Here is a 24,376-nt window from a genome sequence, read left to right on the forward strand (position 1 = left end):
GTCCAGTGGTTAAAGAAAAGGAGCTTGTAACCAGGAGGTCCCCGGTTCACATCCCACCTCAGCCACTGACTCATTGTGTGACCCTGAGCAAGTCACTTGTGCTCTGTCTTTCAGGTGAGACGTAATTGTAAGTGACTCTGCGGCTGATGCATAGTTCACACACCCTAGTCTCTGTAAGTCGCCTTGGGTAAAGGCGTCTGCTAAATAAACAAATAATAATAATGAAATGCTGCATTTTCTTCACGCTGTTATCATCCATTGTGGGAAGCCCTGAAACAACATTTCAGGTGAGCAGCTCTGAGTGCACTCAAATAGACAAACAAACCTTACAAAGGCTTTCTAATTGTGCAACAGTTAACCTGAGCTAGAGGGATTTAACTTATGAAGAATGCAGGCACTATGGAATGCACTGCTGGTGAAGAGGCCGTGGGAACTAACCAAGTGTTTTCTGACCTGAGTCAGTAGGACTACTCCTTTTAGCTCCATTGTTGTGTGGCTTCGGACCCTAGTTTGATTCTTGCTAGCAATTATAATTAAACCCACTTTTTTATTTCTAAATATACGGGTGACTTTGCAAAGTGGATTTTAAAATAGGATATGTTTAATAATGAATACATGATTACCATAAATGTCTTTATGCAGCTATATATGCTTTATTTTGCTAAAATCAAATCAAGTGTTTTAGCATCAAAGTAGTCTACTTGACTTATATTTGATAAAACTGTATACTGAGCTAGAGGTAGTTTTTTTTTAAAGGTCAATTCCTCCATCTGTGCTAGACGTTTATATTTTCTTGAGTTACTCATCATTTTGACACCATTCCTTGTTCAAAAGCAGAAGTCTGCCAAATCTACTGTTGCTCATTGTGAGTGAAACTGACTTGTAATAGGGAGATGCAGCTTTTGCATGTAACAAAGTAGGCTATATGTCAGCGACAAGGAGGGACATTCCATTTTGACAAAACTAGGTGTTATATAGCATATATGTTTCCAATTTTTTGTCCAACCTCTGCATACACAGTGAAATAACCAGTGGCCAAAGGGACTACATTTGTGTCTGCTTAAGGCGAAAACTGTAATTTAATAAATCAAACTTGTTGACCGTGAAGACATGTTTTACTGCATATAGACTAGGTGCCAGATTTGTTTACACTGGGTTTCCAGTCCATAAACAACAGGCTCTTTGGCCAACTCACTTTCAGTTCTGTGTCTGGTGGTTAAAGGAGGCCAGAAGCATTCTGTTCTTATCTTAAGAGCCCTTTCATTCTGCCATATTATTATTATTATTATTATTATTTATTTCTTAGCAGACGCCCTTATCCAGGGCGACTTACAATCGTAAGCAAATACATTTCAAGTGTTACAATACAAGTAATACAATAAGAGCAAGAATACAATTTTCTGTCACACACTCAGTCACATGCCTGGGGACAAGATGTGCATCATTAGGCCCTTTGTATTACTACACCTGACATGTCACTGACAGATAGAGACAAAAGGTATTTACCTTCATTTCTTCCTATTATTTTTTTTTTCATTTCTTTTTTTACTCACAAAAATGTATTATACTGTAAATGAATAATAGATCTAATTGACTTAATTCCAAGTATACATCTGTAAAATATAACGCTTAATATAAGCAAACGAAAAAAAGTGGTAATTGTATCAGAATGCAAATGCATTTTACTGATACTTTCCAGTATACTAGCCATACTTTAACAATCTCAAGTAGTAAATTCAGTTGTACCCAGAAGTACTAAATGGAGACCACTATGTCTTTGGCCATGACTTCTGGCTCCACAGGACCTTATAGGCAGTAAGATATTTGAGAAAGAACCCAACAACAATCTAGAACATGTTCATGAATATCAAACTTTTTTTTAAAATCCATGAAAAATATTGACCCCAGAATAGTAAACTATTCACAAACAATTATTGGGAAAGTTGAATAAATACACAATGACAAGTATGTTATTAAACTGGAATTATTTTGAAATGATAAAAATGAATGAAATAAATTGCCAGATTTATTAAGGTCTTTTAAGGAAAGTAAATTCAAACTGGGAGTTTGTTATACTGTAAAAACCCGGGCTACATTTCATTTCTGCTATTATTTTCTGAAAAATATGATTTTCTTTTTTATTTTTATTGTTGAATGTAAGTTTGGGTTAAAGTCTATAATACTCAAGGAGCATGTTACATTACTTTAAGCAGTTACTGTATTATACCAACAGCAGCAGGTTCAAAGTTCAGTCAGGAGCACCCACTGCACATTCTGACCTCTATCCTTATCAATCAATAAAATCCTTTATCCAGGCAACACCAATTACCAGGTTCTTGTTTCCTGAAATGGCCTGGGGAACAAGAGACTGAGAATTATGGTAAGAGAAGTTTAGCTAGGTTGAAATTGCCCTGTATTGGTATTTACTGTAAGTAGTGCTGTAGGGTTTACACTGCAACCTGCTTTGAATGAGCACAAGTAGACAGAACCTTGAGTCAACATCTCATCCAAGAAAGGCACCCCTTACAGCACAATGCTGTAGTAGAGTACAATTCAGGGGTATTGATTCAGCTCTGACTAATGTTGTACAATGCCCCTTACCGGTCAGTTATATAAAGTTCTGATATCAATAAAATAGGCCAGTTTATTTGTATTCCTTGCTGTAATAGAAATTGAGGAAGCTAGCTAATCTCGTATGATTTCGCTCCTTTCTGTAGACATCACGTCTTTATATGGCTAATCCCTTGATTACAATTTAGCTGTTTTTGGCATGTGAAATATGTCTAGTCAGATTATGTACAGTTATCAGCCTAGAATTATCTAATTTTGCCATAAAGTGGTAACGAGTAGATTTAAGATATAGAAGCATGATTTTTACACAGATTGTGTAACTTCAGAAGAAGCTATGGGGAAGAGCCATATCTCCTCGGAAACACACTCAGTCTTCATTTCACTTCATAAGGAAGGTTTTAGTAGTCGTCAGATAGCCAACTGTGGTTCCAGCCCAGTATCAAGGATCATGGAGAAATATAAGAAGTCTGGAAGCTGTAAAGCTGCCCCTAGGTCTGGACGCCCAAAAGTTAACACTGCTCACCAGGATCATTCCTTTCCTTATTGCTATGCCACTCAAGTTTTGAAAGATGGAACATGGAACACAACCTGATGGCCGTGATGATGGCCCCGGTGTCAGCTAGGCACGGTGCTGCCTACTGGCACTTCAACAATGGCCTGTTGGAGGACGAGCGCTTTTCACAGTCTTTCCAGGACTTTTGGATGGTCTGGCACAGCAGGCGATCTCACTTCCCCACCTGGCGTCAGTGGTGGGACGTGGGGAAGGCGCAGATCTTCTGTCAGGATTACACAAGGGGCGGGAGCAGACACAAGGACATGGATTGAACGGCTGGAAAGGGAGCTGCTCGAGCTGGAGAGCCGTCTGGAGAGCGTGAATGAGAGGGCCAGGGCTTTCTACTCTGCTCTCCAGTTATATTATTTATGCAGTATTAGTATTCATCACTGCAAACGGCATTGTCTTTTTTATGTATGTATTTATTCATTTATTTAACAAGTAAATGCATAGCTTCGAAATGGCAATGAAATCATGTGTATATTGTATTATTCTTTTTTACTTTGTTTAATTACCCATTAGCTGTTTTTGTATGTCGACATCACTCCATGCTGCTAATAAAACCTTAATTTCTTCATGATCCCACACACCACCTGACATTCTTTTTTCGCGACATAGCTGATGTGTCTCTATTTCCTGTCGGCTCCACTGCTGAAAATGACGTATTTCCTTTGTGGGCGGATTGACCGCGTCTGGTAGCAGATAGCAAAGCGAGCCAGAAAAACTGGCCGATTGAGCCGTCAGTGGAAACATCCATCCTTGTAAAAGTTTACCACGGTAAATGTGCACAGAAATATTACTTTTTTTACATGCTCTTCCCATGCATATACTATGCATTAACCATCGTCTGACATATTTTTTAATAATATACCATACCATTAAAGTCAAGTTACTTTAAAATAAAAAAATAAAAATGTAATTAATAGACTGGTATTTTAATTCCAACATATAAATTAGTGGACCAAATTCACATAAGCCACCCTAATGGTTAATTAAAGACCAAGAAAACAGAGACCTGACCAAAATGGTTTGGTATTGTGGATAATCCTGCCTGGGGAGGGTTAGTAAAATAGCTGTAAATCCTGTGGATCCACTGTTACTTACAAATGAGCCTTTTTACTGATAAGATCGACTTCATTAAGTGTGTGAATTCAAAAGTTTGCCCTTCTGTTATAAGGTATTGTCCTTTTCCCATGCTATTTGTGTTAACCATTGTCTTTTGTAAACCCTACTGTTTAAAAGTAATATTTTTATTGTTTGTTTTTTAATAATAAAATAAATATGTTTGTACAACAATAACAGTTTCCTTGGATAGTTGATCCCTGAAGTGTTTACATTTATTTCTAATAGTGAAGCTTTTGTCAAGGTGTTTACACCTGAATATTAAAGATAATGGCCCTATTCACAAAGCTTTAACTCATAAAGATATTTTAAAAATGTTAGTCTGCTTGATGGATAAAGAAACCATGAATATCAGTTTCCTTTTTTTAAGCAATGGAATGAGTCATTCAGCAGGATGTGATGTACTGTAAAGGGGAGCCTGTGTGACATTCGTTTATTGAAACTATACCATGTCCTGTTTTTGCAGGATAACAGGAATTCCAATGAAAGTGCCTGCCAACGAGTTTGATGCTAACATCATAAACCAAAATTGTGATGTCATTAATACTTCACAATCAGGTTGATAAGTCATTTATAATTAGAATCACTGCAGCATGTGTTTGATGTTTTGTTTTGATCTTTGACACTTCACTAAAGTTTCAATTACTTCAAAAAAATGTGTAAATTTGTGTATGATTACATTTACATTTGAGAACTACTGAAACTAACAACATGTTTCAAAAGATAGCAGCATTTTATGAGAACCACATCAAACACCTCTTGTTTCCTAAGGATGATTTGTCGGATTTAGCAGCAGATAATCTACATGTCAGAAAAATAACCCGGGCTGGTAAAGACATTAGAAACACATGTATCCCTCTAAAGAAGAGAGTCCAAGCTGCATCCCATCTTGGTCTACTAGCATACACAGGTAGGTAAATACTAGATGTGTAAGCCTACAGGGACCAGCTTTGACATGTTAACTAATCCCAAGTTCATTGTTATTTGCAGATATCTTTAAAATGAAAAATATTTTTGTACATGGGAGGATAATTCAATCTATAGCTATTCCTCAGTGGGAAAAAAAAACAGTTTTTTATTATGAATATAAGAACTGTTATGTAGTGAGAAATGTGGGCGAGTAAGGTAGCCTATTGTAGATTTACTTCCAGTATAAAAAAAATGTACTGTACTAAACATTTTGACTAGATCAATTTTAAATCATTAACCTAAGTGCTGGTATTTTAGCTCTGTTTGTAGACTATAAGGATCAGATTTGCTGAAGCTATGGTTCTGTAGGAAAGTTTGTATATATTATATATATTATATGTACGTGTATAATAGGTTTATAATAAATATATATGCAGTCAAATTATAAAGGATAGTACACAGCACTTTCTTATGGAATGTTTTTTGTTTGTTTGTTTGTATTTGTATCTCGGTTTTTGTTTTCTTTTGTTTGCCATAGTTTGTTATTGCTTTTTTTTTTTTTTTTTTTGTAGCCAAATGATGCAGGCTGCACTTTCAGTGCTTCAACACAGCCTAAAAACTTTGTGGAAACACAGTTTAAGAAAGCTGTAAGATATCAATAGTTGCGCAAGACCATGATGCAATAACCTAATATGAATTAGGTTATTGCATTTGGAAAGAGAATTGGAAACACACACTAAAACACAGTTAGAAAAAGGTGAGACTTATTTTCATTTTTCAATGGAAACTGCCCTTGTATCTCATGAGCATCACTCCCTAGTTTTTTCAGAGGAATCATATTTAGACCAACTATTTTAACACCTGCAGCACCAAGGTATTATGGGTAACTGCGAAAAGCAACTACCCTCTGTTCTTAACATGTCTTCAATCAACTTCCAAATATGTCCTCTTGTGCTGGTCTCTGTGTGAAGGAACTGGTGTTGGTTTTGTTGACTAATTATAGATTTTAAAAACCTGGGTCAAGTTTTCCCAAACGAAGTGAAACTGAGCTGTTCTGATGCTTGAACTGTGCGAAATGATACATTTTTGAACATTGGAATTGTGGTGCTCTATGCACGGGATGACATCTGTACACAGAATAAGATGCACTGGAATGCTGGCAAATACTGCACTGTGATTGATTGATTTCTGATATGTGACTTATAATAGAGGCCACAGTGTCAAATTAAGTAGAGATAGACTTAGGACAGGGAAGGAGACACCTTCACACAGAGAGTGGTGAGGGTATGAATGGGTTACCTAACAGTGTTGTTTAGGCAGAGCCACATGCCTCTTTTCCGCTGTACAACCGAGCCTGAATGAATACCAAAGCTGTCACAAGGCAATACTGCAGACCAACTGGAATGCTACAAGGCTAAGCCAAAGCGTATGGAGCTGTAGCTCCCTGTCAGACTGGAAGGAGCTGGAAAGAAGCCTCCAAATCCACAGACTGGTTGACATGGAAAACCGAGATAGTGTTTGGTAAAGGCAGGATTGCTATGGAGCATAACCCTTGTCCTGGCCTCTGTAAACATTAAACAGGTTCTCACTAAGGAGAAACCCTGCATCTCGCTCACCTTTGCGAAGGCGATATAGCAAGCAGCTGTTGCATCATCAACATTTTGAACCTCCTTCGGCTAAAAAACAGGTAGACCTGCCTGAGGAGGATTGGTCTGAGACCACCATCCCGCTTGAGAATGAAGTAGACCCATCCTCCAACTGGAGGGAGTGTACCATATGAATAGTCAGTTTTTGCAGCAGAGCACTTACCTCCTGAGACACCACAGCAGCGTCCTGTGGGTCCGAGACTGATGCTGCAGTCACTCCCTGAAAGGGAGGGGGACCGTGCTTGAACTGCAGTGAGTTGCCGGTCTGCACAGTAGTAAACACTCAGATGTCTGTAGCGCACTACCACCAATACTCCAGATAGCTCCTTAAGGAGGGGCCCTAGACCTGTGGCAGCAAACCCCTAGGGTCGCTGCTCACCTTGTGGCTTCGCCTGAGGCTCTTGCCTCTGCATCGGGCGGCAGTCTTTGTGTTTTTCTGTTTGTTTGTGTTTTTCGGTTTGTATTTGTGTTTTGCACTTCAGGGCCACTGTAGACAATTGGAAATAAATACAAAAACATGTTTAAATTTTTAACAAATTTTTCTCGAGTATATACTGAGCACTAATGATAAGCTAAACTTCCCAAGTGGGATTTCTGCAATCAGTTACTTGCTTCTGCTTTATTTACACTAATTAATCAGTCATCATTTGTATTGTTCATTTTAATGGGTAAAGAAACTTAGCTGACAGGCTTAGCTGAGAGCATAATGGTAAACCTTTGCAGGTTAAGAATCTGAATAAAAGGTAAAACTATAAAAGATTAAGACGAGGAATCATGCTCATTACCTGTTTGTAATTTTTGGAAATTCGGGGGTATTATTATAATGTCAATGGCGGAAAAAAATGGTAAAGTATTGCTTCATAATCTTCTTGAGACTTCATCACAAGAAACTGCAAAAAACTTTCCACCAGCAGAAGAATACACCTGAAATTCTACTAAAAAATGTACATTACTGTCACAAAGACGGCTGCAGTGGGTGACGTCCGACCAGAAACAGGAAGCAACACACAGAGACTTGATGAAGCGTGATCGCGCTCAGCATTTAATAATTAAACAGAACAGAAAATAAAAAGGTTTGAACACAAAACAGGACACGGCACTTGAGCCAAAATAAACAGACAAACAAAACGTACTAACACACAAAACAAGTGGACGAACGTTAAACAAGTACCGTGCTGGCACTTCCAGCACGCTGTAGCAATTGTTATTTCTAATAATTTATCTCCTCTCTCTCTCACCTGTTCTCCACTCACGAACACCCAACCCTGAGTGAGTGAAAACGTGCTGCTTTTATGCAGCTGTACTGAGACTCGATTGCTAATCAATCAATTGGAGTCTCGGTACAACTGCACGTGAATTAATATAGTATACTCCCATGACCACACATTACATTTTAACCAGCACGTGAAGTGATTTGTGCCATCCTCGTGCCTAAATACAAATCTACATTTTTAAATACACGTGAAACACAGACCCGTTTATATCCCGTGTACCAATGACTATACACCAACATTTACACACAACACGTAACATATAAACAAACTACGCACAAGGGCGTGGCCACATTGCCACAATTACATATATTCAAATAGTCCCATATGATACTGTGAAGGGGTGCATGTCAGCAAGGAGACTCAGAGACCAGAAACGCTGCGCTTATGCACATTTTATTTACATACACAATCCACAAGACAAAACAACAAAACCGCACCGTTCCTTCACGATCCCAACACTAGTTGTACTGACACCCGTGATCACCTTATTTATACACCTTATTTATTCATTTAATTATGTATTCAATTCAGGGCTCCAGCCATGTCCCCACATGCTTCCTGCCACCCCTTCCTGCCACCCAATACTCCCCCCCCACCCCCCCACACACTCACGTGCACAGGCAGCACTTTCACCCTGCCATGCTGCCACATTCCTCCACCCTTGTTTGCAGCACACATGGTCGCCATCGGCCACCTCTCCCCCTCTCCCCCTCCCCGTATGTCCATCCTTCCCCACTTGGGACTCTCATGGGTGGGTTGGTACTCGAGGCTGTGGTGGAGGTCTCCTTACTTCCTCCTTCTGCCTGGGAGTCCCCAACGCCGACAGTGGTGTGAAGTATTCCAGCAGCGAAAATGCTGGTCATGGTGAAAATGCTGGTGGCAGTGATGCAGAGCACTCCATCAGGGTCAACTTTGGCCGTGGCAATGTGGGGCACTCTGGCATCGGAAATGCTGGCTCCTCCAGACGTGCAGCTGACCATGGCACTGCTGGCAGCCACGATGCTGACCTCAGCGTGGGGCACTCCGGTAGTGGCAGTGGTGTTGGCCACTCCGGCAGCAGCAATGCTGACAACAGTGTGGGGCACTCAGGTACTGGTGACGGCCCAGGGCCGCTATCCCACTCCCAACACCATAAGTGACGGGGTGCATGTCTGCAAGGAGACTCAGACCTTACGTGCATTTTATTTACATACACAATCCACAAAAAAATGCACTGTTCCTTCACGATCCCAACACTAGTTGTACTGAGACCCGTTATCCCCCTATTTATACACCTGTGGCTGGCTCCAGCCACACACCCCCCCCAACACACACACACACACCATGCACCAGCAGGGCATTCTCCCTGCCATGCTGTCACAGATACCCACATAATGAATTATCAGTCAATATTGATCAATATTTATTTCATAAGTGTCTTCATCTGCCTCTAATATTTCCCTCATACTAAATTGTATTGTCTACCACCTGTTCTGCCAATATATTTCTTTCTACAGTTTGAATTGGACACTTTTTAGGTAACTATCACAGAGTTGCAGAGACCAAATTCTGCCAGCCCAGAATTCTAACAGGGACTGGTGGAGCCCCAGTGCACACCAGTTCAGTCAGAAAATCCTGGGAAAAGGAAATTCTTGAATTGATTTGGGATAAATTAAAGCTATTTTACTGTTGCAAAAATGTGAAAACTCCAAGATGCTGTATTTTTCACAAATCCATTTAAACAAAAACTACGACAAGATTTTATTTTTTTTAGCAAAAATGTGCTCAGTATGAAATTAAGTTTTTTAAAATGGAACTGTTAACAGAGTGTTCAACAAGTTTGAATGCACTTCTAACTTTTCTCCCTATTAAGACTTACCAGTAACATTCGAGTAACATGACAATTGTAAAACACGTTTTGTGGATGGGAGATGACTTAGTGATTTATAGTACACAAAAAAGAAATGTAATACATTTAGACAGATGTTTATAAGAATTATAAGCTTATGGGTGTTCTCAAGAGTACTGTCAAGTTAAGACAAGGTTAAAGAAGAATAGAGCAGACAAAAATAAAACTGACAAAAAGTGAAAGAGAATGAGCTGTAAAAACAGAATATGGGGAGGTCTGTTTTGAAATATATACTAAATTATTTAAATAAATAAATCAAGAATCAAAAGAGTCAGCACAATAAAATGATTACTGGCACAATAAAAGGAGGAGGAGCAAGAATAATGATAATACAGCTAATATGAGGTAAGACAATGGATTTTAAAGCACTGGCTAGCGATCTTTTAAATATAATTAAACACATGGTATTTACATTTTAGCATGCATTTTATTAAGATTATATCATTTTGTAAGTATGACGATTTTTGTATTTAAAAAATGTGTTAAAAATACATGCATTTAACTAAATATGAACACAATGACAAGAGGATGAAATCCTAAAAGACAGACAAACTTATCATCTCTTGTTTATGCTATCTTAAAGTTTTGACCATTAATATTCACCTACTCAAAGCATGAAACAAACTGACCTAATTCCCCCTGTCTTTCTCCTAAGAAAGCATTAATAGAGCATTTTGTAAGCATTTTGTGGTGTTTTTTATTTACTTATATGAAAAATATTACAGTTGAAAATAGTCAGTGTTTGGTTCATTCATAATCATTTGTTGAGCAACAAACAACTGATTAATCATTAATTGTGATCCTCAGAGCAACTAGGTTAGCAACATATAAGAAAAAGGTCTTCCACAGGCTGGTTAAATGATGTTACTGTAATTACTTTATCAACGTGTTTTTTTCCATTAATTGCAGCCATTACAGAACATATAGATGCTTCTCGTGGCTTATCACACTGTTTTTGTGTACCAAGGGTTTATCCCAGCCATCATCAACATGAGTCATATCCAGGCTATCAAAAATCAATTCAGCTGTTGAATATAATTTCCTAATGATGTTGAATATGCTGATTACTCCTCTAAGCCAGCAGCATTTGCCCAGTTTCCTAACTACCTGTATACAATAAAGAACTTGAGGATGTGGGTTACCTACAGTACCTATACCTCAGGGTCACTAAAAAGACAGGAGTTGTAACCAAGTGCCATCAATAGTTTACTTAAATTATACAAAAATGGAATTGACTCCATTACAAAAACAAAAATGTTTTTCTGGCTAGTATAAACAGCCCTCGACCACGGTCTTTAAAATAACTAATAAATAAAAATATTTAACAATAAACCAGATACTTTATTAATACTTCAACAATCATCATTTCACTATAAACATATCTAGTCCTGAGCTAAAAGAGTCGTGGTAAGGTTCCAGGAAATATATTACTATTATTATTTGTTTATTTAGCAGACGCCTTTATCCATGGCGACTTACAGAGACTAGGGTGTGTGAACTATGCCTCAGCTGCAGAGTCACTTACAATTACGACTCACCTGAAAGACGGAGCACAAGGAGGTTAAGCGACTTGCTCAGGGTCACACAATGAGTTGCTGGCTGAGGTGGGAGTTGAATTGGGGACCTCTTGGTTACCAGCCCTTTTCTTTAACCACTGGACCACACAGCCTCCTAATATCAACTGGTATATGAATACCTATGACAATAAACCAGATATAAAACCTACTAAAGTGATCATCCTTTAAACGTAGATAACGTTTTGATGAGGTGCCATGATAAGATCCAGAAAAAGTAACGGCAAACATATACTTCAATGAAAATGGGGTAATTCACAAGTAGCTTAATGTTTTTACAACTAGACACAAAATAAAACAGATACACTCCCTCTGAATCATGACAGATTACAGGTAGAATGAAGTAATTTTGTAGGAACATAACAGAGTAATAGGATTCGGCATATAGGACTGGAGGCAGCTGGCCAAGTCTCTATGACAACCAGAAAGATAAGGAATGTAGCCTTTTATTCTTTGTGTTTTAAACTTATTTTTAATAGTACTGAAGATGCAAAATTGTAATAAAAGAGGTAAAAGGGAATGAGTCTGGCTCAGTAACGATAGCTACACCGATAAGTGAGGCACACAGGCTCAACCAAGTTTGACTCCCTAGAATTGCCAGGTGTTGCGGCCAATTCACTATAGTTATTGTGAACATTGAGAGATACTGTAAGTTTGGAAATCTTCAAGGGCAACCAAGAGGCTATCTTTGTTTTAGAGTGAGTTTTGTACAGTCAGTCAGAGTAAGGGAAGAGCAGGCATAACATCTTGAACGGCAATGCTGCTATCAACATCAAGCAAATTCAGAAAAAAGGAGCTTGCATATAACATCTTTAACCAACAGCTCCAAACATGAACGAATATCTGAGTAAGGAGATTGCTTTTAATAACTGGACTGCAAGCTCTGAGTAACATCTAAAAAACAATAATGAATAAACTTGAAGAAGATTGTTTAAAGTATATTAAAATACAAATAACTTCACTACCTGTGATCAAGAAGAGGACAACTAATGATTTAAAGACTCAATTAATGGGCTGAATTGACCTCCCGGGAATGGTCAATTTTACTGGAAGAATTTATTTTTTGTTAAACAAAGACTGAAAGGAGACACCACTCTACAAGAGTTCAAACATGATGAACACTGCATCAACTCTGCAGAACAAACTGAGTATTCGCAATTAAACTATAGAATAGAAACTATACTTGGGGAATTAAATAGATGTATATTTGCAGAAAAGTGGATAGTGGTGTAATGTAAAAAGGGTGTGTGTTATATTTTGTTTTCTTACAAAAAGGCTAGTTTTAATTTTGAATTGCAGCTAGCAGCTAGAATTGCAAGGCGATCTATGAACTTGAACTTGAATAATTTTATTCACAAACTTTTGATAAAAGTTATAAAAGATAGAACAGTGCTTGGTGTTTTACTGTGTAATTGTTTCCTCGCGATCTTGAGCTCGTTTTGGGAGAAATTTGTAACTAAGAGTGCTAACTGAATTAACCCATTAATTATCTTCATATAAACACCCATGCTCCCCCACAATTTGTTGTAAAAATCATTTTTGAGAGAAAGAAAATACAGGTTTAAAATAGCCTGTGTTTTGTTAAAAACTGCACACTTCAGACCTGCATAGTGAACATAATATTTATAAAATTATTTAATTATTATATGTTGCAGGTGGCTCTGGAGAAGCATCACAGGCTGGACATTACATGGGAGATCTGATCAACTTCCTACTGATTCCAGATCTTTCAGATCATGAAAAAGTAACAGTTCTACAGAGTCTGAGTGGAATTTGCTATGGCAACACCAACACCCAGAAACAGGCCAAAGAGCTCAATCTCTATGGACTTTTACTGAGTTATCTCCACACAAAAGAAGTAAATCCTCTGCCTGATTCTCATGAATCTATTAAACTGAAGTTTTGGACCTGTTACCTCCTGAATATCCTCTGTTGCAACAACATCCCAGTTATTAAAATGTTAAACCATGATGAAAGTCTTCAGAGAAATCTGGAAATTTTAGCACACAAAGGATGGTATGGCTGGCCAAATAATTATGCCCAAGTACTCCTTTACCTTTTGGGGTATCACTTTCCTAAAACTGATCTCTAAAATTGTAGATGAAAAAACTGTTGTTATCAATAAAAGTCTAAAACAATTCAACAATTGCCAGATTTAGTATTTCATTCTTCAATAAATGTCTATATTAAATAGTGGCATCTAGTTTTAATATCCATAAATGTATACAATATGTAGCTTGTTCAATCGTGTAACATGCAAAGGGTCCTCTCTCAAACTGTGGCCTGCGGAAGGTGTTACATTACTACATCTTGTTATATTGCTGAAGGATACTGTTACCTACACAGCTATGGTCAAAATTTTAGCACAACACCCTATAGAATCAATACATTTTAACGTGGAATGAAACGTGCTGAATAATGTTACGTTAACATATTGAATCACATACCGCTTTGTAGTTCTCCATACACGATAAACTGACAAAAATTGAAATATTTGATATTTCAAAATCTAAACCATCTCTCTGCCAAACTTACATTAAAAATAAATCAGTCTTTATTTAAACCCAAAACCAAAACCACACACACACACGATTGACATGTGCAGGGCTTACTTATGTAACACACACATTCTGGGTCTTCTATCAGGGACGCCTGTTTAACCCCTTTTAAGACCCCTGGGTTTTTATAAGGGGGCACCTGTTCAACCCTCTTTTTATCCCCAAAGCCCAAGTGGCATTTTCCCGCTCGAGGCTCCTCTAAAGAGGGTGGGCCCAAAGTGGGGGCAAGTGCCAGACTTGCTGTCGGCGGTACCCCTTTTGGACCCTCTGGTGGTGGTGGTGGCGCATCTTCCCCACCATCAATGAGCTGCACAGAGTGCCTTACAAACAGCTTTCAGTACTGCTGTTTAAAAGACATAATGATTCCTTGATCACAAGGCTGGAATACACTTGTCATATTTGGAGGCAAAAAAAAAAAACTATTTCATTGCAAAGGTTCTTGACCTCAGGGTGGGCAGGACAATTGTTTACAAACATGATCACTTTGCGGCACTCTTTTTTCATGCGCTGATCAAAGGCTACAAGCCATTCCTGAAAAAGATTGCTGGTCATCCAGGATTTCTTGTTGGCCCGACACTCAACAGGCAAGGTTTTCACATTATGAAAGCAGCGTGGTTTTTAGGATTTGCCGATCACCAAGAGTTTACATCGGTCAGTCCCAGACATGCTTGTGCACACTGCAACAGTGATCCGATCCTTTGCTTGTTTACCTGCATGGCACTGCTCATTTCCAAAGCAAAATGTCTTGCCAGGAAGCGCTCTGTAAAACAGGCCCATCTCATGCATGTTATACACATCTTCTGCAGAGTATCCATCAAGCAGTAATGGCAACCTTGTCTTAAATGCAGAAACAGTATCTTCAGAAACTGATGCAGACTCACCAGCTGCCACTTTGAACTTGATGTTGTGTCTCTTTTTAAAGCGTTCTAAAAAACCGCTCCAACAGGAGAAGTCCAAGAGTCCAAATTCTTCGGCAAATTCTTCAGCAAACAGTGGCCCACTAATAGGTATGTTTCGACCACGTACCAATTTAAACCAGTTCAACAGCATGTTTAAATCATACTTCCCAGAACACATTCTTTTAGTAGTGGAGGCCATGTGAGAATTATGACTGGCACTTAAAAATACATCCTTGTTTTTAACTACCTTTAAAATTGTTGATGGATGCATGGAAAACTTTTCAGGCAGTTTTGTTTTATTCTCCTTTCTCAGATAGAGTAATTATTTCAGCTTTTGTGGCTAAAGTTACATCTGATCATTTACAAGTCTTTTCCATCTTCATTTTAGATTAGAAAAGTTTTGTATCCATACACTTACTGAGGCCTTAACTGTTACAATAACAGTTACGGAATGTAGCCACATTGATCACATAACCGCAAGACTAAGGTAGACCGAACGTGCCAAAATTGGTTGGTCATAGATTGGCAGTTGAAAGTGATACTAATTGACATTAATCAGTGATATAATCAGGCGTTTGTTTCTATTGACTTAATTTATATTCGGGCCGAGACATTTCAATTTGTTTATAAATAAGCGGAGTGTGACATTAAGCAGATTTGACTGTATAACAATTCAGAAAGTTTTTATTATATATTGGTTTGCATGCTGCGTTACCTTGCTGGTGTTGCAAGAACAGCACACAATGATATACTCCCTCTACCCTACTTAGAGTGATCAGCAGTAATCACTTGTTGCCAAGCCTAAAGTCCAATATATATATATTTAGTTTTTTAATGCAAGTGGTTGGACCTTAAGATTTAATTCTCTTGAATGGAAGACATTAGCTAATGAATGACCACAACTGCATTTTAAAGGGTCCTGGTGTATTTCACCATACTCTTACCAGTTAAAATAAGCAGCTTGAAACTTTAAATATAATTTCAATATTATCAATAGCTAGTAGACAACTTGTGTACCTTCACCTGGAACTTCTAATGTCAACAAATGGAACAGTCCTGACTTCTGGTAATGTAGAGCCAATTTAAAAAAAAAAAATTATATACAGTATATATATATAGATATATATATACACACACACACACACACACACTTTTAATTCAGTAGTTACACTGGAATTTTATTTTGATATACACAATCAGATTGTGTAATACTGCAATTATATGTTCACTTCTGTACCCTTGTTTGGTCCAGGTTCAGAACTGAATATTTAGCCCCGAATTAACTAGACATTTCCAGGTAAGGTTAAACACAGCCTCAGACAAGAATCACCACCCAGAATATGAATCACAGAACATTTGTTTCTATAAAATGACTCATTTGGCATAGGAAGGATTGTACTTCCCACCAAAGAGATTAAATAGTAAAATTAGTAAATTAGTGCCAGTAATTGTTTGAGGATTATGGCTTCTGGATATTATTTTAATAGCTTTACCTGTTCGAGTTGTTTGAAACATCACCAAAAAAAAAAAAAACACCTATTACCTATTTAAAAGACTATGTTTCATGTTTAATAATTTAAAAACAATTAAATTAATAGGATTTTATACCCTGAAATTGATGCAATAGTCTTCAGACTTCTCAGGTCATACATATTGAAGAGCAGTTATAGGTTACTCGGTACCAGTACGTTGACTAAATGTCTTAAAGTATAACAAGCCATGTAAAGCACAACATCAAGCCTATTAAAGAATATTGAGAATCACCAATTTTATTTGGGTTTAAAATATATACAAACATGCAATAAAACTATACAACTTCAAATATACATATTCAACTGTTCACAGCTGGTTAAACCTGTATTGGACAGGCAACAATTTATACAATAACACGGGTTGCCAACCCTGGTCCTGGAGAGCCACAATCCTGCAGGTTTTCTGGGTATCTTTAAAAGCAATGGCTAAAGACCTGGAAACAATGTTAGCGTTGACCAATAAAGAAAATAATTGTTTCGATCAAGTAATTGAGAACTCCAGATGGAACGAAAACCAGAAGACCCCGCGGCTCTCCAGGACCAGGGTTGGCCACCCCTGCATTAACACATGCAGTGCATGAACAGCTTCCTATCTCCAAAAACAAGAAGTCCAAACACCCTCCCTCCGGCAGTATAAATCAGAATCCAAGCCTTCACTTCCCACCAGTTAACCGTTCATTCTCACCTCGGTTAACCTTTGTAAAAGTGCAAAAGCTGATCTTTGGAAAGGTTCTCTGCCCAAGTCGATACAGACCCACTGGTTCAATGAATGAATCCTAATGCAAAATGCTTTTTCCCCCACATTGGTCCCTTTAATAATGTGTATATATTAAAAAAACTGGCTTGTTTAACTGGATTTGGGAACATTAAAAATCAGGCAGAGTTATCATCTTTACTGTCACTTTCAATTTCTGAAAGATTATCGTCTTTGTCCTCACTGCAAATGTATTCCTCATCATCTTTGTGTTCTTCTACATCAAGGTCTCCAAGGACTTTGAGGTTATCTGGACTCTTCCCAGTTAATCTCTACAAGGAAAGAAATATGTTACTCGAGCTATTGAAACCTTCCTAGTTATGGATTCTTTTGTTTTTATAAATATACAATCTTACCTCAATCATACTGGCCATGTATTGTACATGCTCTGCAAGTTCAGCCAGTTCTTCATTTTCTTGCTTTAACTTTGAGATGGTCTCCTCTTTTAACTCAATTTCCTTATGTAGCTTTTTGAAAAAAAAAAAAAAAAAAAACAATAAGTTAAACTGGTCTCAAGAGTTAATCTCACAGGCCACATTGCACACTGTCTTTTACTGTAGCAATGATTCACTGAACCTGGCACTGATGTATTCTGATCCCATGCCAAGAGTTTATTAATTTTTAATTAACATGCAAGTCATTCAAAGCGTGGGAAAAAAAAAGTCTGTACATTCAAACTACAGATTAGACAACAAGTAATAAAAACTATACCTTCTCATTTTCTTGAAGAACCTTATAAAGTGCTTCCCTCCTTTCATCTGCCAGTTCTTTCCAGTAGGCAGGAGGCGGAGTTTCTGATCAAACACAGAAACAAGGAGAGACATTCTTTAAATATTACTGATTACAGAAATTGGTGCTTCCAAATGCTAGTAAATTTCTTGTTCCAGCAAGGTCATAGCTTAAAACACAAGCAAGCCACAATGACCTTATCAAGTTACCACAATTGGTAGAGCAGTTAAAAGGTTTAGCTACAGAGAAAACATGCAAGTTTGACTTCTTACCTTTGACCATAAGTTCATAAGTCTCTTTGGTCATTCCTTCTGGCCCATTCTCATTTTCATTGTCCTCTGTATACAAAGCCACTTCAGTTTTGGCCCTCCTTGAGCTTTTTGGCTGTTCAGTGCTCCACAATTTCCTTTTTGGAAGAGATTTGACTGGCTACAAAATAATACAAATTATGTTAAACTCCCAAGATAACAAATGTAATCCCTATAAAATGTTTGATTCGATTTTCTAAATACATGAACAAGTAACTTTTTTTTTTTTTTTTTTTTACCTCTATGGTCCTCCCAACAAGGTGCCCAGTTGTCCCTGTAGGTTGAATTGCTTGTAGGGTACGCCTAGGATTTGAGCCTCCATTAACTCCTGCTGTGAAGTTCTAAGAGAAAATAAAAAAATAAAAAAAACAACTTTACCATTTGAGCAACGATAGCTTTAACCACTTCTATGCTGCCTAATGTATCTGTTACGTCCTAAAAAACACTTGCTCAGTGCTGCCTAACGTAAGAGATACGTCCTAATCACATCCAAGTCATGTGGTTGAAGTCGACACCCTGGGATCCTTCAAGAAGCTGGAAAAAAAAAAATTCCAATTCTGCTCTATATCCGGATGCTGCTCCATATTAGCAGCGTTAAGCGCCACATGCACGCTTAAATCATCGGTATCCATTTCAGGCAGAGCATCCTGGTCACTAAGGTGACACAGCTGAGAATTCTTCCTCCGACATCCCCTCTGGTGTTGTCAGTTTCAGTTTTCGGTTGTATTTGTAAGCACTCTCCTTCTCCTCAACTACAGAAACCCATCTTTTTTGAAGCAACATTGTATTGTTTGCCGACTGACAGAGTTCCAAGCACGCTTTAGCAAGCGCACAGTATTTAAGAGACATTTTACTTCCATTGAAATTGTGCCGATGCATATCGCTTTTCTCTTTCCAGCCATACTTGCTGTTGCAGTCAGCGCTGTTTTTTCAAACTGTAAACCCGACACTACGTACAGGGATTAAACAGCCAAGGTACAGTACAGGGGTAATCGCTCAGTAACGAGGTGCAAACAGCTGATTGATCGATCTGTCAAGCTTTTACTACAGTAAAGCGCTGCCTTTTGTATTAATCTATGTGAATGGCAAAGTAGCGAGATGAAAAGAGCCAATTGGTGGATTAGTAAGAGCGATTACTACAGTACAAGCAGTGCGTTTGTTATTGAAATCTATGTGAATGGCACATAACAAGATTCAAACAGCTGAGCTTGCCCGAAATATATGGTGTGCTTAATAGAGTATAAACAATGCCTTTGTTATTGAAATCAATGGGAATGGCAAACGCTATTTGTCCAATATAAACAGCTGCCTGAAATAACTCTGTACAGTGTAAGTGGTGGATACTTTATATAGAAACTGTTAGATTTCCATGGGTAGCCGCTTTGCCAAAGACTGCTGTGGTCCCCCAAGGGTCAGTCTTGGGTCCTCTCTCTACACCCGCTCCCTGGGCCCCCTCATCGCATCCTATGGTTTCTCATACCATTTCTATGCTGATGGTGCTCAGATTTTCCTCTCCTTCCCCACCTCTGACTCCACCATCCCCTCCTGTATCTCTACCTGTCTGTTTGCTATCTTCTCCTGGATGCACTCACATCACCTCAAACTCAACCTCTCTAAACCTGACCTCCTTTTCTTTCCCTCCTCCTCCTCCTCCTCTGATCTCTCTCTCTCTCTGTTCCTCTGGAATCTACAACACTCCCTCCTCCTCAGCTAAGAACCTCAGAGTCACCCTGGACCCCTGCCTCTCTTACTCCCAGCACATCTCCACTTTGGCACGCACTTGCCGATTCTTCCTGAGCAACATACGAAGAATCCGACCCTTCCTCACCAACTACGCCACCCAGCTCCTGGTCCAGGCCCTGGTACTCTCCCACCTAGACTACTGCAACTCCCTCCTGGCTGGCCTCCCTGCGTCCGCCACCCGTCCGCTCCAGCTCATCCAGAACTCTGCTGCCCGCCTGGTGTTCTCTCTGCCTCGCTTCGCCCACGCTACTCCACTACTCCGCTCGCTCCAATGGCTCCCAATCACTGCTCGCATCCAGTTCAAGACTCTTGTACTAGCCTACAGATGCCTTGACCAGACTGCACCCAACTACCTCCAGACCCTCATCTCTCCCTACACCCCCACTTGACCTCTCTGCTCTGCCTGCACTAGAAGACTGGCTCTACCTCCTTTACACTCCCCTGCCTCCAGAGCCGGCTCCTTCTCCACCCTCGCCCCGCAGTGGTGGAATGACCTTCCTACAGATGTCAGGACTGCCCAGTCCCCGACCACCTTCCGGCGCCTCCTCAAGACTCACCTCTTCAGACAGCACCTGTAGAACTCCTCTTTTCCCTCTGGACACTATCACTCTTTCTTAATGCACTTTACTTGCTCTTATCTGCCCCCTATTTTACTGCATTTAATCCTGCACTTTAGAGTACTGTAATCTGTCACAAGTGTTATTTAATCTGTAGTATTTTGTATTTAATTACATCCTGCTGTAACTATCGCTGACACTTATCTGCTCCGTTATTGAATCATATTTTGTCACTTGCTAGAACCAAAGTCATTGTATTTATCTTGTTCTTAATTGTATTATTACTTGTACTGTGATCCTTGAAATGTATTTTTGTTTACGACTAAGTTACCCTGGATAAGGGCGTCTGCTAACAAATAAATAATAATAATAATAATAATAATAATGATAATAATAATATAATAATAATAATGCAGTGCTCTTGAACAAACTAGCGTGGGAACAGGCTTCTCTATCATTAAGGCCAATTTAGTGTTACAGGTTAGTTAATACTTTTTAATGACAAAGTGTGACAGCACCAGCTACAGTGGTTACCAAAAGCACTGCATGGGGTCTGGGTAGGAAGGATTCTGTTAATAAAAAAGCATTGGGGTGAAGGTCAAAACTGTTGTATAACTATTATTCAAACGACTATTAACTATTGTAGAGGTTGAAGGGTAATATCTACAAACTGTCATCAATATACATTGGTTTAATTCTAAAAGCTTTTCTTTATGCAGGCAATTTACCATTGGACCAAAGTAGAAGTGATATAACACCGATAGTGCATTTTATTCAAAGACTGAAGAGTAAATGATATCCGATTAATTTGCTTACCTTTATGCTTACAACAGACTTGTCTGCATCCAGTCGGTGCTTCATGTTTGTATTCATTTCTTCAATGCTAAAATAAAACAGGCTTCCAGTTATGCATGTCTACATGGGTTAAACAGGACATTAAATTTACATACAAACAGCATAATGTAATCCAAAATACTTTAATACACTGAAGCCCTGTATGGTCACAGCTAAGTTACTATGCATTTAAAATTAAATAACTCAAAATTCGTCAACATCCACTACATTAAACCAAATGTTGTAAACAGGAAGAATATCCTATCACACTTTTAGCAAATGGTACACTTGATCTACCATGGGGACACCAGTTTGAACTTCAGCGTTACATTTGTTTGTTTCTACCGATTGAGTTGCACGCTAGTAATAAGAAAGTAGTTACAAAGCATGAGCCCGCCAAAAATAAACCGCCTAACTCACAACAAAGTAGCTCCCCATCCTACCACTAGTTTTTCATGCCCTATTGATTGGGTTTTTGGATGCTACTGCCATTTATTATTTACTAGCTGACTTTAGCTTTAGGCAATAATGTTGAGACATTAATCTTAAAACGTAGCAAATACAAAAATCAAAAAGTACTTTGTATGTATTAACAAAAAGAAATTACTCCTTAAATTCCTTCCTTAAAATGACAAATTGTGTAAATGTGTACAAGCCACGCGTCCCTTAAAAAAACAAAACAAAAAAAAAACAGTATTTTACTACTACTAATGAAGCATTACTAGTTGATAACGCAAACTGGGGTTAGAAAGGCGCCTTACACACACACACACACACACACACACACACACACACACACATATATATATATATATATATATATATATATATATATATATATATATATAAATAAAATTGTTTAACAAAACTGCACGGTTCACCATATCTGTATTAAATGGCACAGATAAATTCACTCAACACCACGCGATACCAATAACTTTTACCAATGCGTTTTACAAAAACATGTGTAATCTGTAATACTACGTTTCCGGGTGGAGTTGGTTTGTTATAAAAACTAAAAAGAACTGCACACCATCAAAAGCTTAACTTCATGTTACACACCACGATTATATATATTTTACTAATGTAAAAAATAGTCAAACAATTCCCCACACTTACCTTGTGTAGTACAAAGAGCTGTGAGACACGCCAATGTATTATCCACGCATACACATCCGCGCTCACTGGTCTCTGGTACTTGAATGCAACATAATCGCGCGCTGGGTTAATTTGTGATCACTTGTCACGTGATCGTCGTTCTTAAGGCGGACCCTCAGATGTGACAAAGAACTGTAAGAAACAGCAGTGTTTGAAAACTTGAGTACGTATAACCTGTCGTATCCAATGTAATTGGTTCCAGGGGTCCATAAAATAATTAAAAATATCGTATATGAGGGAGGTTTATATACTACATTGGAGTTGCTTTATTAACGATTAAAAATTAAAAATTAACAAAGTCAGCTATATCAGTTTGTCACCACAGTACAGTACACAAAGAAGATCAATAAACATGATTGCAGCAAAAAAAAAAAAAAGTATGACCTGTCACCTCTCCCGTATTTACCGGGAGTCTCCCGTAGTTTGGATCCTTCTCCCGGACATCTCCTGCGACAGACTTTCTCCCGTATTTTGGTCAAAACTCTACTGTTAATCACCCTTATGTCAGCAAACCTTTAATGTCTGCAAAAGTCATGGCCGGTGTGTGGTTACTGCAATCCCCGCCTGTACCTACTGTACCTGTACCAAGCACCTGCAACCCCTGCTGTTGTTTTGCCTTTAATGGGACCACATTTTCACAAAGGAACTTGTGAAAATGTGTATTTTCACTTTCTTGTTTTTGCCACGTGTAGGAACCACTTGTGCAGTTTTGCTAGTTTTAAAACACAAATTATGACTGTGTGCTCCATATTTAAATATTAAAGAATATTATTAAATATTTAAAAAATGAACACAAAGTAAACTGACCTAAACTGCATTTTAATTATTTGTGGTTAACAATTATACTACCAGAGTCTGGGTGTATTCCGTTTGTTTTTCAATTCAAATTCCTTTTTAAAATCAATTCTAATTCCAAGCCCCTTCTATGAATTGTAATTGATTAAAAAGGAATGGGAATTGTAAATGGAAACTGATGTTAAAAAAGGAATTAAAAAGGAATCGAAATTGACTAAATGATACTAGAATATACAATCCACGTGTTTTTGGCTACATTATACAATTCAAACGCAACAGATTTGGAAGTTGTTTATGCAGTGTGCTGCTTACCACTTTTTACCTGTGTACCTGAAAATAACACTACACACTAGCAACCTGTCAAAAACATTCCTTCATTTCAATGAGTACAGTAGACCAGGTGCGTGGAGAGGGGGCGACTACATGCAGCCTATCTGTAAGTTTTTTCCCCCCGGATTTAATGTAAATCGCGTATTTATTCCTAGGTTTAACCAAAAAAAAATTTAAAAAATAAAAAAATAAAAAATGGCAGATTTAGATAAAATAAAGTTTTGAACTTAAAAATACGCGACTTACATTAAATCCGGGGGGAAAAAAAACACCTGTTAAAATATGAAGTTAAAATATAAAGTTTTAATATGTGTGTCGGGGTTGGGGCGCAACAAAATGTATTCTAAGAAAAGGGGGCAGAATAAGATTGCTCAATAAAACGAATCACAATGCTGTTTTTTTAATGTTATACAAACATTTCTGTGTCAGACATTCAAACTAGTAAATAATGAGAACTTAATTGAAATTTGAATTTTCACTAACCACCCACTCCCCACTCAACCTTTCTTTCCCTAAACGTAAAACGCTCACTCTTCTTCTCTCCACCACGCACATCAATCATATAAGAAGTGGGAGGAGTTAACCCATGCCCTCGGACAACAGCAATTCATTTCCAATGCTTAAAACTAATTTTAACACAAA

At 38.2% G+C, this 24,376-nt stretch overlaps 1 protein-coding gene across 1 annotated transcript; it reads right to left on the bottom strand.

Annotated features, from left to right (window-relative positions):
* Window positions 1–16,737: 16,737 nt before the first annotated feature.
* On the bottom strand, window positions 16,738–22,706 carry gmnn (geminin DNA replication inhibitor). Its single transcript, XM_034001077.2, has 7 exons — window positions 22,571–22,706; window positions 21,434–21,500; window positions 18,557–18,658; window positions 18,282–18,438; window positions 17,992–18,074; window positions 17,637–17,747; window positions 16,738–17,552 (listed from the first exon to the last, which is right to left on the bottom strand). Exons 2-7 carry the CDS (start codon window positions 21,488–21,490, stop codon window positions 17,400–17,402), a joined length of 663 nt encoding a protein of 220 aa, XP_033856968.1. The 5' UTR covers window positions 21,491–21,500; window positions 22,571–22,706; the 3' UTR covers window positions 16,738–17,399.
* Window positions 22,707–24,376: the final 1,670 nt, after the last annotated feature.

This window comes from Acipenser ruthenus, chromosome 4 (assembly GCF_902713425.1).
Source record: "Acipenser ruthenus chromosome 4, fAciRut3.2 maternal haplotype, whole genome shotgun sequence".
In the NCBI taxonomy this organism is placed as follows: domain Eukaryota; kingdom Metazoa; phylum Chordata; class Actinopteri; order Acipenseriformes; family Acipenseridae; genus Acipenser; species Acipenser ruthenus.

What these genes read in the sequence shown, in the direction of transcription:
- gmnn (XM_034001077.2), bottom strand. Translation starts at nt 21,490, where the DNA reads ATGAATACAAACATGAAGCACCGACTGGATGCAGACAAGTCTGTTGTA. An exon ending in AGTCTGTTGTAAGCATAAAG is followed by an intron (nt 18,659 to 21,433) that starts GTAAGCAAATTA and finishes ATTTTCTCTTAG; the next exon opens with AACTTCACAGCAGGAGTTAA. An exon ending in TTATGAACTTATGGTCAAAG is followed by an intron (nt 18,075 to 18,281) that starts GTAAGAAGTCAA and finishes GTGTTTGATCAG; the next exon opens with AAACTCCGCCTCCTGCCTAC.